The sequence below is a fragment of the Mustela nigripes genome, chromosome 6 (assembly GCF_022355385.1).
Source record: "Mustela nigripes isolate SB6536 chromosome 6, MUSNIG.SB6536, whole genome shotgun sequence".
Lineage (NCBI taxonomy): Eukaryota > Metazoa > Chordata > Mammalia > Carnivora > Mustelidae > Mustela > Mustela nigripes.
In genome coordinates this window covers 105,119,782-105,136,190 of record NC_081562.1, presented here as the reverse complement: position 1 = coordinate 105,136,190, position 16,409 = coordinate 105,119,782, and the positions used below count along the sequence as shown (strand labels likewise).

At 38.1% G+C, this 16,409-nt stretch overlaps 1 protein-coding gene across 15 annotated transcripts in view; it reads right to left on the bottom strand.

Annotated features, from left to right (window-relative positions):
* WNK1 (WNK lysine deficient protein kinase 1) overlaps positions 1-16,409 on the bottom strand; it is a 149,128-nt gene that overhangs the window by 13,141 nt on the left and 119,578 nt on the right. For 6 of the 15 annotated variants that reach the window (XM_059403857.1, XM_059403860.1, XM_059403859.1 and 3 more), the window contains 14 exons: positions 15,892-16,041; positions 14,236-14,694; positions 13,216-13,488; positions 12,448-12,536; positions 12,182-12,344; positions 11,430-11,546; positions 10,940-11,113; positions 10,675-10,732; positions 10,425-10,547; positions 8,432-9,882; positions 7,223-7,306; positions 4,408-4,491; positions 3,711-3,771; positions 1,147-1,220 (listed from right to left, as the gene is read on the bottom strand). In XM_059403857.1, the coding sequence (XP_059259840.1) occupies positions 1,147-1,220; positions 3,711-3,771; positions 4,408-4,491; positions 7,223-7,306; positions 8,432-9,882; positions 10,425-10,547; positions 10,675-10,732; positions 10,940-11,113; positions 11,430-11,546; positions 12,182-12,344; positions 12,448-12,536; positions 13,216-13,488; positions 14,236-14,694; positions 15,892-16,041 (3,360 nt within the window). The remainder of the gene's footprint in view (positions 1-1,146; positions 1,221-3,710; positions 3,772-4,407; positions 4,492-7,222; positions 7,307-8,431; positions 9,883-10,424; positions 10,548-10,674; positions 10,733-10,939; positions 11,114-11,429; positions 11,547-12,181; positions 12,345-12,447; positions 12,537-13,215; positions 13,489-14,235; positions 14,695-15,891; positions 16,042-16,409) is intronic. The other 9 variants (XM_059403871.1, XM_059403863.1, XM_059403865.1 and 6 more) reach the window with 4 other exon arrangements.

Here is a 16,409-nt window from a genome sequence, read left to right as displayed (position 1 = left end):
TATGTCTTTATAGAAAGTCCCTCCATCTTCACTGTGAAAATAAATGGAATACCATTATAGAGAACAACATATCTGTACAGAGATTTATAGATTAGATATATAGATTCTCAGTGGCTCGCTAAGCTTATTAAGTAAATTATTTACTTTCATATCTCATGTTATACACAGGACTTACATTTATGTCTTTGTGGAAATAGAAAGAACAACAGGGAACAGAATCTTGAAGGCTGCTTGTGCATATGAAAACTACAAAGATTAAATCCAATAAATGTTAAATGCAAACTAAGCTTCAAGAATCAACACAACTAACTGGGACTTTAAGGAGATCCACTACTATCCCCAACTCCCAGTGCTATCCTGAGAATAACTGGAAAGCAGTTGTGAAACAGTAAAAAAAAAAAAAAAAAAAAAAAGAAGAAGAAGAAGAAGAAGAAAAATTCACTGGTTGGACCAGCTGGGAAAATATAATGATATGGTATCACTTGATGCACAGTCAGTATTTTCACTTCAGAAATTAATCCTAAAAAATTATCCTAAACATGGAAAGTGTTTTTATATATAAAAATGTTTCCTGTTATTTCACTATATTGGAAAAAATCAGAAACAACCTACTGACTAATAATGGAAGAATGAGTTAGGTAAACAAAAAAGATGGGGAGAAAAGCCACAAAATATCATTCAGAGAAGTAGCAGGGTCAATTGTAGATACACACATGTGCGCAGAAAAGGAACGGAAGGAAACACACCTTCCTAATCCTAGATGGGGAAGGGAGGTGGGGGGATGGGCAGATAGTTTACTGTTTCTATACTATACTAAGTACTTTATATTTTCTTTAATTGGCATGTTTTATTATTATTTTTCAAAGTCTACTTATTTACTCATTTTTAGTAATCTCTTCCCCCAACGTGGGGCTCAAACTCATGACCCCAAGACTGAGGCACATGCTCTTCTGACTGAGCCAGCCAAGGATCCCAGCATATATATACATATTTTTTTGCATGCATTACTTTTAAGAGGGGAAAATAATAAAGAGCTATAAAGAAGATATATCATTAAGTTGGCAACTATGGCCCAAATTAATAATTTTATTATATACCTATTCACCCCAAAGAGGAAATCAAGGCAAGGAAAAGTAGTTGTCTTACCTGAAATCGTCCCATCTTAAAAACCCCTGTTCCTGAACTAGTTGCTAGGACAGGACCTTCTGCGATCTGAGACACTAAAACAAGTACATGGAGGAGAAAAAGAACTTAAATTAGCATCTCTTTTTAGCTAATTTCCTTTCCCTTAGGCCAGAAATATAGCAAAATACAACTATGTATCAGGTGAGGAAAATTGTTTGAGGCCAGGACAACACAAGAGATACTATAAAACTATGGTTAACAGACAGTAAGAATTCTATTACTCATTCTTTAACTCAAAAGATAGATGTAAGTAAATGAAGAGAAAGCACGAGATTTTACCTAGGATATTAAAGACCCATTTTTAAATGAAAATCACTATGACAAACTGGTTTAGGCAATACTTAGGAAAAATCCTAGAACAAAAAGTACAGGTGTCAGAATCACTGATAAGTAGTTTTGAACTTTAAAGTCAAAGTCAAGGTCCTTCTCTCTAGGGACAGTCATTTGTTTGAGGTTCTTTTTATTCCTGGAGATAATGTCCAGCATTTTCTTTACGTTATACAACTAGTAAGTTGTATTTTATACAACACTAATTTTGATATTTTAACAATAGCTCTTACAGAACATTCCATATCGGTCTCATTCTCTTTCATGGCTGCATAGTGTTTTAGGTCTGTCTGCCTACTGTATGTATGCAAATATACCCTATTTTAAGCAGACTTCTGCTGATGGACATTTAAGGGTTTCAGAACCTGCTATTATAAAAGTGCTCTACCAAATATTTTCTTATAGATCTGTGGAATAAATACCTAAAAATGGACATGCTGGATTATACCCATTTAAAACTTCAACAGACATTACTAAATTGATCTCCAAAGAGGTTGTATCAAGTCACTGGTAACTATTAAACTTCTGAATTTACCAGTGAGAGGTAAGAAATGCTATCACTTACTAGTCTTTTTTGTGATACGAATATACCCCCCAACCCTGTTTTTCATTATTTGGACCTCATGGCACTTTTTCTAATGCAGAAAATTTTGAATCTATTATTGCTTCTGGGCTGAGTATTAAATGTAGTAATAACAACACTTTCCTCTCTATCAGGGATCAGCAAATTATTATCAAGGACCAAATTCGGCCCATAGCTTGTTTCTGTAAATCAATCTTATCAGATTACAGAGCAAAACTCATTCATTCATGTATCATCTATGCTGCTTTTGGGGTATAATAGGAAATTCGAGTAACTGCAACAGAGACTATACAGCCAGCAAAGCCTGAAATACATACTTCTTGGCCTTTTACAGAAAGTTTGTTGACCCTGCTCTAAACAGTTAAAAAAAAAAAAAGAAAAAAGAAAAAAGAGAAGAAAAAGATTCCTTTTATGTTTTGTTACAGTATTATTTTACAATACCATTTTCCATCTTTGATCCATTTGGAATTTATTTTGGTTGAGACAGGTGATTTATTTTTTTGTTTTTTCCCCAGATGGCTGTCCAGTTGTCTATCCCAGCACTTTCTCACTGATATGAAAGCCCACCTTTTTCATATTCTACATTCTCTTACAGTTTGTCCCTTTCTAGACTTTCCTGGTCTGTTCCACTGATTTTCAAGTCACTTCTTTTAAAATGAGAAAGCTAATTCAGAATATAATTGTATTGAAAATAATTTAGAGAGGTTGGAAGTGAAATTTAGAATTTAAGGATGAAAGAAAGCTGAGCATTCCAAGTAAATCTTATTAATAGTTATACAGGGAAATCTATCTATGGAGGTGGTAGTGAGGAAAATGGATAAACTATATAAAAAGAAAAAATATTAAGCAAGTGCTCTACAAAATCACATAAGTACAGCTCACACTGAATTATTTCCACTTCTGAAAATAAATGGTTCTAAGGGAAAAGGCGGCAGAAAATAAAAGCTTTAAATTTCCTAGTTTCTGGGGAACTGGTGATGTCATAAGTTGAGATTCACAACAAAGCTTTAGAAAAGAACTAGATATTATGAACTTATGACCTAGCGCATGCTCATGAAAATTTTAAATTGTTGGTATGGATTATTTTTACAAAATTTATTTGGAAATGTGACTTTCTAAAGAGACTATATATATGAACATGTCAATTTTAAAGACTCTAGAAATAGGTAAAAATGCTTGAACTAATTAAAATCTTACATTTTTATTTCTGCCATCCATGTTATTTAAGATTATCTCTATCTCTAGTGTCACAAAAGCCAAGAGGTTAATGTAAATTAACTTTTGAAAATACGCCTGAATTTCCTCATCTCTCTTAGCAAGGATCCGGCTCAGCTAATAACAAATGGTCTTATTCTAAGAAACTTTCATTACCCTTTGCATGTCCCCCTTGAAAACAAATAAAAACAATACAAAAGATTCATTAATTTGCTAATATGACATGTTCTAAATATTAGTATTGATGCTCCTCAGTTATGAAGTATATAAAAGTGTTTTTAAAAATTGTCTCAAATAACCTACATTCTTAAGAAAGTCTTTGAAACAGTAATCCCTATCTATACTTGATTATAGAGAGGACTGGGAATGGTAACATAAGAGGAAGAAGGATGCTCCTCACCATCCTTCTGAGGCTGTGCTCCTGCTTCCGTAACTGCTGTTGGAGCCACCACAGACACAGGCTGCAAAACATACACACAGATACCACAAAATCTTTAGCTTCAGTCACTCTTTAAACTTCTGCCATGCTGTCTTTCCTCTGGTCTTTATAAAGGGCAAAAGAAATATAGTATATGTGAAGAAACACTTATGTCCAAGGGAGCTTTCTATTTTTTTTTTTCCAGCCCAAAAATAAGTCTGATATAAAAAAAAGATTTTTAAAAGGAAGAAATTCTGAGTTGTTTAAATGGAAGAAATTCCATTTTTCTCATGGTTAAGAGTATAACTTCGATATTCATAGAAAAATAGTTTTAATCAGAACATTGTGTCACAAGCTTAAAATGAAGAAGTTAAAACTTTTAACTTAAAGAGTACAGCTTCCTCCAAAGCGTAAGAGCAAAACCCATAGGACTGATCTATGGTGTAATTCTAACCAGAGGTAAGACAAGAAAAGGATCTTTCAAATAAATGAAATCTTTTCCACAGTGACGCCACTGGGTTAGTTGTTAATCTTACATCCAACTGCCTCATTTCTGTTTGCTGGAATAAGCAAAGACTCTGAATTAATAGTTCTAACTCTGGTATTAATAGGTTACAGTATGCTCTGGGAATATGATATATTCTGATTATGGAAAGATGTCAAGATTTTCAAAACTTACACCAACTGTGGATGTCACTGCAATAGTCTCTGGACTAAGTGTTCTTCTCAGCTGAGCATCAAGATCTTCCAGAGGTTGCTGGGACTTAACAAAAACAAGCACAATAAACAGAAGCCTTCAGCATAGTCAGAGCCATTATATATAGCCAATCTTACAGAAATACTGTTTGATGCTTTAGATTATTTTTTTTTATAAATCACCTTTTTTTTTTTTTGAAGATTTTATTTATTTATTTGACAGAGAGATCACAAGTAGGCAGAGAGGCAGGCAGAGAGAGAGAGGAGGAAGCAGGCTCCCCGCTGAGCAGAGAGCCTGATGCGGGACTCGATCCCAGGACCCTGCGATCATGACCTGAGCCGAAGGCAGCGGCTTAACCCACTGAGCCACCCAGGCGCCCCTGATGCTTTAGATTAACACAACATATTATCTGTCTATTCAATGAAAATGAAACAATATACTAAATAACTTATATTGCTTGAATGACTTATGTCAATTTCCCAAGCCTTAGAGAAATTCAGTTATATTTACGTTTTTACAGTTTTGAGGTCTTCTTACCGTCTATGTTTGAAGTTACTTAAAGTGACAGAAAAGTTTCTAATTGTCATCTCTTTAAAAATTCTGTCCTCTCTTTAAAAATATTCTGATAGGGGCAGCTGGATGGCTCAGTCAGTTAGGCGTCTGCCTTTGGCTCAGGTCACACGACCCAGGGTTAAGGGATAGGGCTCCATGTCAGTTCCCTGCTCAATGAGGAGTCTGCTTCTCCCTCTCCTCCCTACTCCTGTTCTCTCTTGCTATTTCTGCCACTTTCTCTGCCTCTCTCTCAAATAAATAAAATCTTAAAAAAAAAAACATTCTGATAAATGTATCAAGATCTATCAGTAGATTAACTGTATCACGCTCCCTATTTTCCTTTCAGTTTGGTACATTTTTCTGAGAACTGGTCCTTATAAATGGCATTAATATACCCTTTTACTATCGAGAGATATTCTTCTTTTTTTTTTTTTTAAAGATTTTATTTATTTATTTGACAGATCACAAGTAGACAGAGAGGCAGGCAGAGAGAGAGGAGGAAGCAGGCTCCCCGCTGAGCAGAGAGCCCCATGTGGGGCTCGATCCCAGGACCCAGGGATCATGACCCGAGCTGAAGGCAGAGGCTTTGACCCACTGAGCTACCCAGGCGCCCCGAGAGATATTATTCTTTTAAAAAGTCCTAATAATATATACTTCTTATATGCTACAGATGGCAGCAAGAAGGAACTAGAGGTTTAGACAATCCATCCTTTTATCTGGGTCTTACTACCATCCACCCAAGGCCGTTAACTTTTTACCTTTGACACAGACTGTAATCCCACATGTCTTGGCTTCTATCAACCTATTGTCCTGCAGCCTTCATTTATCTTTCTCCTTCCATATCTACTTACCTTCATCCTACCCCTCAATCTTATTTGCCTTTCTTATCTTATTTGAGCCCTCTTAGGAGTCTGAACACGTTTTTAAAGAGAAAATAAGTGTAAAACCCCTAATTTACAGAATTGCACAATGTATATTTTTCCCAAAATTTAGTGGCTGATGGACTGAGTTCTCTTTGGAGTTATCACTTTATTCTAGCAAGTTCTTTAAGTTATGTTCTATTGTACATCTAGGATTATATAAGTAGGGATAAATTCAGCCTTCTCAAGTTAGAAATTTATCATGTTTTCCTTAGATACAATTTTAAAATAAATCACTGCTTAATTTCAATGGTTACTACTTTGTCTCAGGGCTGAAGTGTTCTCAGGGTTGAAATGAATTCATAGTAAGTACTTTCCTTATGGGAATTCAACTAAATGTGGGGTGGTGGAGTAGGGTGGGAAAGGGAAATGATCATTTAAATACTGCACATAGTTCTACCCAATGATCAGAACTGAGTGTGAGATAGGAAACTGACATTCATGTCACTGGTCTCAGTTCTTGTATGAGTAATCAATCTCATGTTAACTGAGCTGTGTGGGTTTTGTACTAGTCTTTTGTCCTATCTTTTATGAAAACTGTCCTATCTTTTATGAAGTAGGACACTTACATCCACCTACACATAAACCAATTACTTTGTTAGGTCATCAATGAAAGAAATGTCAAACATTCAAGAAAAAAACTAGTTGAACTCACAGAGAAGGGGCATGATCGTTATCAGTGTGGTATCTTAAAGAACTTTCAAAGTTAATTTTGATTACTTTTAAGTTTTTACTTCCACAATAGTCTAGAACCTAATCTCAGTCCTTAGATACAATTTCATTCCACAAAACTGTGAATGACAGGAGTTATATCGGTCTGGTAAAATGTAAACCTTGCCATTTTTTCCCCTCATAAAATATGAAAAAGTATTACTATCAAATGTTTTCTAGATGACTTGAAGCAGTATTATAAACAAAAGAACTATGAAGCTTCTTAGTTTAAATAGGGCCTGGATAATTAGCTACACTGTGTGGTTTTTTTTTCTTTTTAAAGATTTTATTTATTTATCTGAGAGAGAGACACAGCGAGAGAGGGAACACAAACCGGGGGAGTGGGAGAGGAAGAAGCAGGCTTCCTGCCGAGCAGGGAGCCTGTTGTGGGGCTTGATCCTAGGAGCCTGGGATCATGACCTGAGCCAAAGACAGACACCCAACAACTGAGCCATCTTGGTGCCCCAGCTACACTGTTTTGAAAGAATGTTGTTCCTAAGTCAAAACCAAAGAGGAGCCAGAAGCCAAGATCATGCAGTGGAGAATTTAACTAAGCTTTGTGAAAGAAAAATAGGGATACAAAAAGAAATTTGCCAAGTCTTGGGGCAGGGCACCTGAGTTACTGAAGGTCCTGGAAAAGGTGGCAGCTGCTCGCTGGGTGGAGTACCAGCTGGAAGTTCAGTACCCCCTGGCAGCACCTATAGACAATGAAGGGAAATTCAAGTCCATGAGACACTAAGAGTAAAGACTGCATACTGGAGAGCAAATCAATTAATTTCTATGTAGAAATGTAAGAGTAAAATATATCTATAGTTAAGACATGCTTGTCACCTGGCATATATTCTGGTACCTATCTTAAATAAAGGACAATATGACCATGATACTGTTACAGGGGTTACTACTGTATACCAGTAAAACGAACAGTAAAATTTAGTAAAAGGTTATTCCCCAGGGGAAAATAGAATCAGAGGCTTTAAGGACACAAGCAGTACAGTTCAGATATTCTTGAGCCACTGTTTTGGTATAGTCTCATCAGGCTTTTCTTAAAACAAACACTTTTCTGAGAAAACAATACAGTTCAGAAACAACCAAAGGTCAAGTCTGATAACAAAAGTCATCAAAAATCCAATACTATTGAACAGTTTGTACAAAGCCTCTATTAATACCCTACTATAAAAATAATTTTACAATCAATGGCAAAGCAGATAGATGAGTGTAGCACAGAACACAGTAGAAAAAAACACAGCCTTGTTATTTGGAGATCAGGGAGACTAAAGACAGCAGAACGAGAGGAAATCTACCACAGCAGAATTAGAAAACACATTTTAGTTATTTTATTCCTCTATATGAAATTTCATCGCCAACTTTCAATTTTTTATAAATCCCAAATTGTACATCTGTGGAATCTAAGCAAAGCAGAAAATCTGCTTCATTCTCAATGAAAAAAAGGCTGTGAACTTCTATTACTATGTATACTGGGTAGCAGAAATATTTAGCTTCCTTTTCGGACACAGATTTCTTTAGTTGGTACCAAACGGGAAGAAATGTCTACATTTTACCTACTATACATCCTTAGAAAATCAGGCAGTATAATTAACTCCCAAATCCTGCCATATTTCAAAAGAAAAAAGTATCCTGTGTTCAATGTACATATATCCTAAAATCATTTTCAACTTATTTAATAAATACCAAATGTCTAATATAGATCAGGCTATCTTTATAACTACATTTCTAATTTGCAAGGCTGAGTTGAAAAAACGTACTTATGGGCGTGGGGGGTGAATGATCATATTTATCAAATTATTTCAAAACAAGAATCTTACTGGAGCTTTAATTAAAGGTGGCTTCAATGGAGCAGTTCCAGCTTTCACTCCTGGTGTAGTGCTGACTGGGGCTGACACATAGCTGACTGGGGTAGAAACTTGCCCAGGTGTGACCACTGGCAGAACTGACAAACCAGTTGTGCCTAATGGCAAACTGGTTGGTGGTAAGCATGTACTTGTAGTGGAAGTCATGAGCTTGCTTGGTGCAACAGCAGTGGTTGGGATGCCTGGTGTGACAGTGGTCTCTACTACCAGTGAAGTCTCTAGTGAGACAGATGCATGTTGGGCTCCAGATGAGCTGTGTTCACTAAAGAGAGACCGCAGCTTTTCCTCTAGAGTCTTTATGTCATCAATTCCAGGCGCTTTGGGCTGTGAGTCAGGATCTATTTCAGGACAGTGAGTGTGGGGTTGGTTGGGAAGTAAAGCTGGTTGAGGCTGACTATGAATTAGTGTCTGCTGCACAGCAGGCACACTGGCAACAGGTTGTACCAAGGGTGGGATACTGGGTACTTGGGGTAATAAAGGTGTAGAAGTAGGTCCTGCTGCTTGAGGAAGAGCAGGAGTAGAAGCTATAGCTGATGGGGTGACCAAAGGATGTACCCCACCAGTCTGAGAAACAGAACTAGATAACCCTGCTCCAGGGGTGGAAGATGATGGTGCAGAGAGGGACAAAGCCAACCCAGTTGTACTGCTCTGAGATGTTTTATCTAGTGAGTGTGCACTAACCACCACTGTTTCGGCTAGAGTTGGAGCAGAGGTGCTACTGCTAAGCTGAAGAGATGGCTGTGGAGCTATGTTGGGGAATGGCGTGGTGGCAGGAATAGATGTTAATGTGGCTGCCCCAGTAGCACTGCTGGCCACCTGCTGAGATAGTACAGGTGGAGGCTTAGCACCCGGGGCAGCAGCACTGCCCACTGCAGAGGCTGAAGTTGTTGAAACTGGTGTAGAAGGCAAAGTGCCTACACTAGAAACAGTGCTCCCAGATGTGGGAGCCTGAACTGGCTGGGATGTTGCTGATATCGAGACAACTGTAGGTACTGTGATGCTCGAAACCACAGTGGAAAATACTGGTGATTCAGATACAGGTGGTACAGGGGGACCGCTTGAAGGTATCACGCCTGTGCAGGTGGCAACTCCCCCAATCCCTGTTTCAGTGGTCACTGGAATCTCAGATGGAATTACTGATGTGGAAATGTCCGTAAGAGGGCTGATATTTGCAGGGACTGATACTGAAAGTGTGGCTGCTGCTGTGGTTGGGACTCCAGCAGTGCTACTCATGGAAGGAGGGACTACTGGAAATGTTGGTCCTGTATGACTGAAGTTGGGAGGTGCCGTGTTGGGCCCTTCTGTCATCTGGGCATGTCTAAGTTCAGAAAAGGCCTGCTGCAGGCTAAGAGATGAAGCAGAGTGAGACAAGTTCATTCCAGCGCCGTGAGAAGTAGAGGCAGCAACTGCAAAGGAAAACACAATATTCAGAACTAGTTCATTTTTAAAAAGCTGGGCTCAAAATTGTCCTAACAATCTATTTTTGGATTATCAACATTGCCACATACCAACAAGGCTTAAAACTCCTAAGGAAATGACAGGCTCTAAAACAGCAAAGTAAAAGAGCAGTTTGGTCAAAATAAGTTATTGGCTTGTGTGAATATCTATTTCTAGGTTCAAAAAAATTTGATAAGGAGGAAAAACGGAAAAGAAGTCACCACAGAGCATCTATAATAATCCTAAATGGAGGAATGAACACATACTACTGTACGGACATAGATTCTACGACACAGACTACATCTAGTGCAGTTCTCCTCTCCGGCTCTTGTCTTTCAATCCTCTCTATTCATCATCTATTTCCCTCCCCATATCTGTTGTTTATAATCTCAACTTTCTACTCTTCTTTATTGTCTATGTCATCATGTAAACTACGGCTTGATAACCAACCTTCCAATACAGCAGAGATGTTGTAGGATTAATAGAGGTTGTGGTAGAAGCAATTCCTTACCTGTATCTGATATTTCACTAGTGAAAACTTTTGATTCTCGTAATCGACTTTCTGGCACAGGACTCACTATAAACCGTCTTCCGGCAGAATGAACAACTTGGGTTAAAGAACTTGTAGAAACGCCTGGTTAAAAAGAAACAAACCACTTAATTGCATTATTTATATATTGTCACCAACATGAGGCTTCATTATTAGTATACAACTTCTTAGGTCAAAGGTAAGAGCAAACATGGAAAGAAAAGAAATTCACCTATTTGCTGTGGCATGGAAGATGCAGGAATTGGTTGTTTGAACTCTCCTTCCAACTTCTACAACAAACAAAAGTGATCAAATTCATTCTCAAACACAATCTTAGAGACTGGGCAAAGCCAATGGCCACATGCAGAGAGAACAAAAATGTCTGATAATCTTAGTCACAGATGTAATGTGGTATCACCGAATGCTGTGCGTGGAAGATTTACCACCACAGCATTATTTTGAATAAACACGCTTCTTTATAGGAATGGTGAACCTACTTGAGAACCTGCAAAGCCATAGTTATCCTTTCCCTGCAGACTCTCCAATCCCTGGTCACCCTCTGGTTCCACACTGACATCCTCACTGAGCATTTCATCAGCTTTTTCAATAATTTCTCGTACTTGATCCACAAATGACTCTCTCTCCATTGCTAGAATAAAGTCATTGTTCACCTGCAGAAGAAATGTGATGTCAGTCTGATTACTAGAGAGTTACACATGTTTTAGGTCATTCCAGTTGCCTTTTGTCCTACCTACATTCCACCTGAATCACTATTTATTTGCTACGTAAGTTAGTTCTTCAATACCTAGAGTTAGACATGTCCTAGACAAAAATATCTCTAAATCACATGTTTGGTGTACTAATTATATTCATGTTGAAATAAATATATAACTGTCAAAATAGATTATAAAATACTGTACATTTTCTTAGGGCAGTGGATATGAAAAAGTACTAAAGCAAAATCTGGAGCTCCAAATGCAGACATACCATAATTGTTGCTATCTCCTCAGGATTGTCACCATCTAAGTCGAATTTGAATGTAACCATTTTCCGATTATGAGTCTCTAACTGACATTCTACTACCCGGTCTCCTTTATTTGAAACCTAAAAAACAAAAGAAAAGAAAATGTACTTAGTATTGCAGAAGCCATATTCAATGCTGCTACTGAATTTGAGAAAGGAATGTGGATTATCACTTGAACTTAAGGTTAAGCCTGATGTTATCACTATTCCTTGAAGACCTGTTGGTACTTTACCTCTTAAACTGGCAGCAAGAAAACATTAAGAAATATCAGTCCTTGTGCTACTTCCTCATCTTCCACTGAAGGGTCTGAAAGGAATGTAAGTCTCTATTCTACAATTTATTTTAGGGTTTTGTTTATTTTTTGACACAGAGATAGAGAGATCACAAGTAGGCAGAGAGGCAGGCAGAGAGAGAGAGGAAGGAAAGCAGGCTCTCCAGTGAGCAGAGAGCCCGATGCGGGGTTCGATCCCAGGAACCTGGGATCATGACCTGAGCCGAAGGCAGAGGCTCAAACAACTGAGACACCCAGGCGCCCCTATTCTACAATTTAAAATTCTTTTTCTAAAAAGTAAATAATGCCTTACTATAAAAATATGGAATTTAACAATGTTACTGGGTGATTAGAAAATTCCAGTCTTTCATCAATACACCTGAGCCATAGAAATATTTAAATGATATTAAGATGTATAAAACCCATAAACTGGTTAACACTTACATTCAAAATTCTTAATTTTGGACGTGAAGTCTTTTCATGACGAGAGCGACTTCTTACAGATTTTCGATAATGCCGTTTTGTAGTTCTCCCTTCATGCCTTCCACTGGATGATGGGACATTCTCATTGCCATCACTCATTCCCGAAGCAACATCTGAATGTGCACTTTGAAAAAAGAGAAAAAGTTCAGTGCTTGAAGTTTTAATATTTTGAAGTTTTAGATGATCCTACCTACCAGTCAAGGAAGCAAAATTTTACTTTTACATACCTGTCTATAGAAGAGACCAAAGTGGTAGGCTGTGCCTGTGCCACTGGCACTGGCTCTGGAGGAGCAACTTGAGATACTCCCTGAGTACTCTGTAAATAGAAAGAATAATACATATCTTGGCAGTAATACATTTTATTTATTATTCATCATCTCCAATAAGCTACTCTTTTTTTTCCCCCCGTCTAAGTCCTAGAAGCACTAAATTTACTAGTAATTCTCAGTATTCAGCATCTAGAGACAGTGGTCTTAAAATTCCAAAGGAGGTTTCTAGAGCTAAGTCTGTGGTGTAGACTGCATGGTGGGACATCAGCCGACATAGCTGCTAGGTAGTGAGAAAGTAACTTGCATGCAGCCAGCATCTTCCTAGAGGTGTGCAACAGGGCAGGCAGAGCGAAGTGCAAAGATGATTCAGATCTCTCTCCTAGCAGGGCAAAAATGATTACCGGGAGCACAGCAGGGTAAGATCCTTTTATGACTGCCAATGGCAAGAATTTGTGAAAGGATAAGAATAATGGCTAAAGTACTAGCTAGAGAAGTGAAGTGCTAATAGGGTTAATCTTCTCCAAGGCACACTCACTTCCCAACAGAACAGCCAGTGGCAACAAGGCCCCCACATTGGCATTTCATTCTGCTGGAAGAAAAAGTCATTTAGAAGTTAGTTTGAAAATAGTCTCCAAATGAGTTCTAAAACAGGGGCACCTGTTTCTTGTCATTTTTATCCCATGTGTTTGTATGTTTTATATATAAACATGCAGTAATTCCATTTACCTCCAGAGCTGCTTGCTGGGAGGATGTAGTGGGGGCTAAACTCACTGCTGGCTGGGACACTTGAACCTGTCCTCCTATACTGCCCACAGGAACCAAAAGGTTTGATTCCACAAAAGGCTGCACCACTGTAGGAAAGTAACCTGGTGTAGCCAGTGCTTCTGTAGGCATGGGAGGGGATAGGACTGTAGAAGGAATGCAAATAGAAGCCACGCTGGAAGAGGGAGCAATATTTGAATCTCCTGGGTATTGTGGTGGCAGTCGAGGTGGAAAACCCTGTGACAGAAATGAGGAAGGTGAGTTAGTGCAGGTTGGGTCATCAAATTAGCAAAACAGTAAGACATGCATAAAAAACCTAACAAACAAAACACCAAAAACAAAACAAAACAAAAAAACCCCAACAAAAAAAGAAAGCACAAAGCAAAGAAGAACAGTAGTAGCCCACTCTCTTTCTAATAATTTAAAGAAGATTTAAAGATGATTCTTGAAATGGTAAACTGGTTTCCATTTAGGGAACAGGACCCTACAACTATAAATTGCTGGATTTTCTCCTCCTGAAGATTAAATAGGAGGAATAAACGTAATTCCTTTTAGAAAAATATCAACTTTCTAGCTAATCTTAAGTGGGAGAATGCAAAAACTCTTCAAGGTATCAATCATTCTAGTCATATCATGACAGGACAATCTGAAGATTTTTATTGGTACCAACCATGTTGGCTACTCTAGCCTATTAAAAAAAAAAAAGGAGTCACCTGATATCTAGCATTCAGTCAGCTTACATCAAATAGAACAGAACCATCTTTCTCCTAAGAAGTGTCTTGAGAAAAATGGAAATGAATTATCAGATCTCATTATCCTATCTTTTCTCTGAATTTTACTATATTAGCTTCTCTGGTTGAGATCAGCTACACTTTGTTATTGCTAGTTATTCTGATATTCAGCTATTAGGTTTTCAAGTCCTTGATGGTTTACTAGTAGAACCAAACCCTCTGGTGCCCTCCTTTTGGCTAGCCAACACAATACCTGGTACAGAACATCTCCAGAGGGAAGTGGAACCTCAGCAGCTTGTCCAAGGTTAGCTGGTATTCCCATGGACTGAACTGCTGGTTGCAGAAGTTGTGGGTGAACCTGACTTGGCAGCTGAGTCACAGGCTGCAGAAGGGTTGGAAGCTGACTAGGAACCACAGTTGGTCCCCCTGGGATCCCGGCTGCTGTAGCAGATGAAGCCAAGGTGAGCAGAGGCTGATTAACGCCAGCTGCCATTGTAACGGGAAGGGATGAGAAACCTGTCTGAGCCGCAGACACAAGAGGAGCTGATATGGGAATTTGAGAGACGGGATACTGAGGGAGTAAGGAAGTAGAGAGTGGCTGTCCCAAAGGGAGGAAATGAGCACCAGAGTGGACTGGAACAACTGAGGGTTGTGTCGCAACTGGGATCTGAGGTTCGCCTTGGATAGTTGGTACTGGCTGGGAAACTGGAAGCTGGGAAGGTAAAGAAAAACAAAACAGACAGACTTTAAAAAAAAAAAAAAAAAAAAAAAAAAAAAAAAAAAGCAAGGCTGCCTAAAGCAAGATTTATGAATTAGCCAAAAAGAAGGAAAAAACCCCCAAACCCCTGCATACATTAGTGTAAGTTAATGTGAAACACAAGAATAGGGAAAGGATAATAGGAGACAAAGAGGCTGACAGACTGGCTGTTTCAGATCTTCTTTTGTAGCAAACTGTGTTCATGCTTCATCATTTAACAATAAAAAGAGGACACTTCCATAGGCAAAGCCTTTTCTGTTTTTTTACAGTTTTATTTAGATGTATTTCACATACTCTAATCCTTTGTCATGTTTGTTGTCACTAAATGTATGACTGCTACTATAGTAGTTACTGGAATTAAAATGAATTCCTTCTCCCTGGAAGTAGATTCCAATTCATGTTGCTTCTACAATTCTAAAGTCTAATATTGGCCTAAGAAAGTAGGTAGGTAAGTACCATATTTCACTGATTCTAGGATGCAATCATCCCTTTCTACCATCTGATCATTTTAACATTTGTGAGACTGAGACACAGTTTGTAATTAATGGTGTGTCAGTACTTGGTTACATAAAATAATGGTGCGTTTCATAATTTCAGTTATCTGTCTGAAATACGACAGAAACAATACACTGTGCCAAAATACAAGGACAAGCCCCAGTGTTAAAGTTAAAAAAAGGTCATTCAGTAAAATATACCCTCCAAAGTGATTAGAAAGATGACTTAAACACAATTCCATAAAAGGGTTTTTTATAACTTACGGTCAGTAGGCAATGGAGGAAACAATGCATAAATGTACATGAAAAATACAGCATAGCTGTAAACCTAGAATATTAGGTATAGTTGACACAATTCTACAAAATGTCCAGGTTCAGCTACCAAAGCAGTTATTTAACCCACCACGATTCAAATACCTGTCAAATGGGCTTTAGATTAACAAACCTAAAAGTTAAACATTTTTGGATTGTGAATGCTGTCAGTATGTACCTATTTACAGTAACCAATACATGTGCACAAAAGGAACAACTGTCAATTTATTTCTGTGGTAAAAATAACCAGCGTCAGTATTTCACCATTAGAGAAGATGGAAACCTATCCATGAGAAAGTTATATGGAGATTCTTTTTTAGTGTCTATTTAGGAATTGAGAGTTTACCTGTTTTCCAGCTGATACTTGGGGCAAGACCTGTGGAGCTTGAGACTGACTGACTGGTTGCGCAGTAGTGGCCTCACTGGAGGCTGATGTCTGTGAAAGTGAATACTGCACTGTCTGTTGAGGAGGTGCTGTCTGTTGTACTCCCTGCTGCTGAAAATAAAATAGAATTATTCAGTTTTATTTCAACTCATTAACAGCCTGGCTCTAAGGAAATATGTTTGCCTAAGGTCTTCTGCATGTGTAAATGACAATATTAGTAATAAAGACATGCATAAATCCAAATTCAACAATTCCCTTTTATATTTCTCTTTTTCCTCTGCTATTCTTTCATTGTGATGGTACAACCAAGAGCAATTAACCAATGTTTCAAAATCAGAGTCACCACTGGTTCTTCACCTATCATCCCTCTTACTCCAATAGTAAGTCATTCACAAAGATCTTTAGATAACATATCCAAATAGATCCTCTCTCCTCCAACCACTGCTCCCCATTTTTTTACCCTCTTTCCTGGTATCACC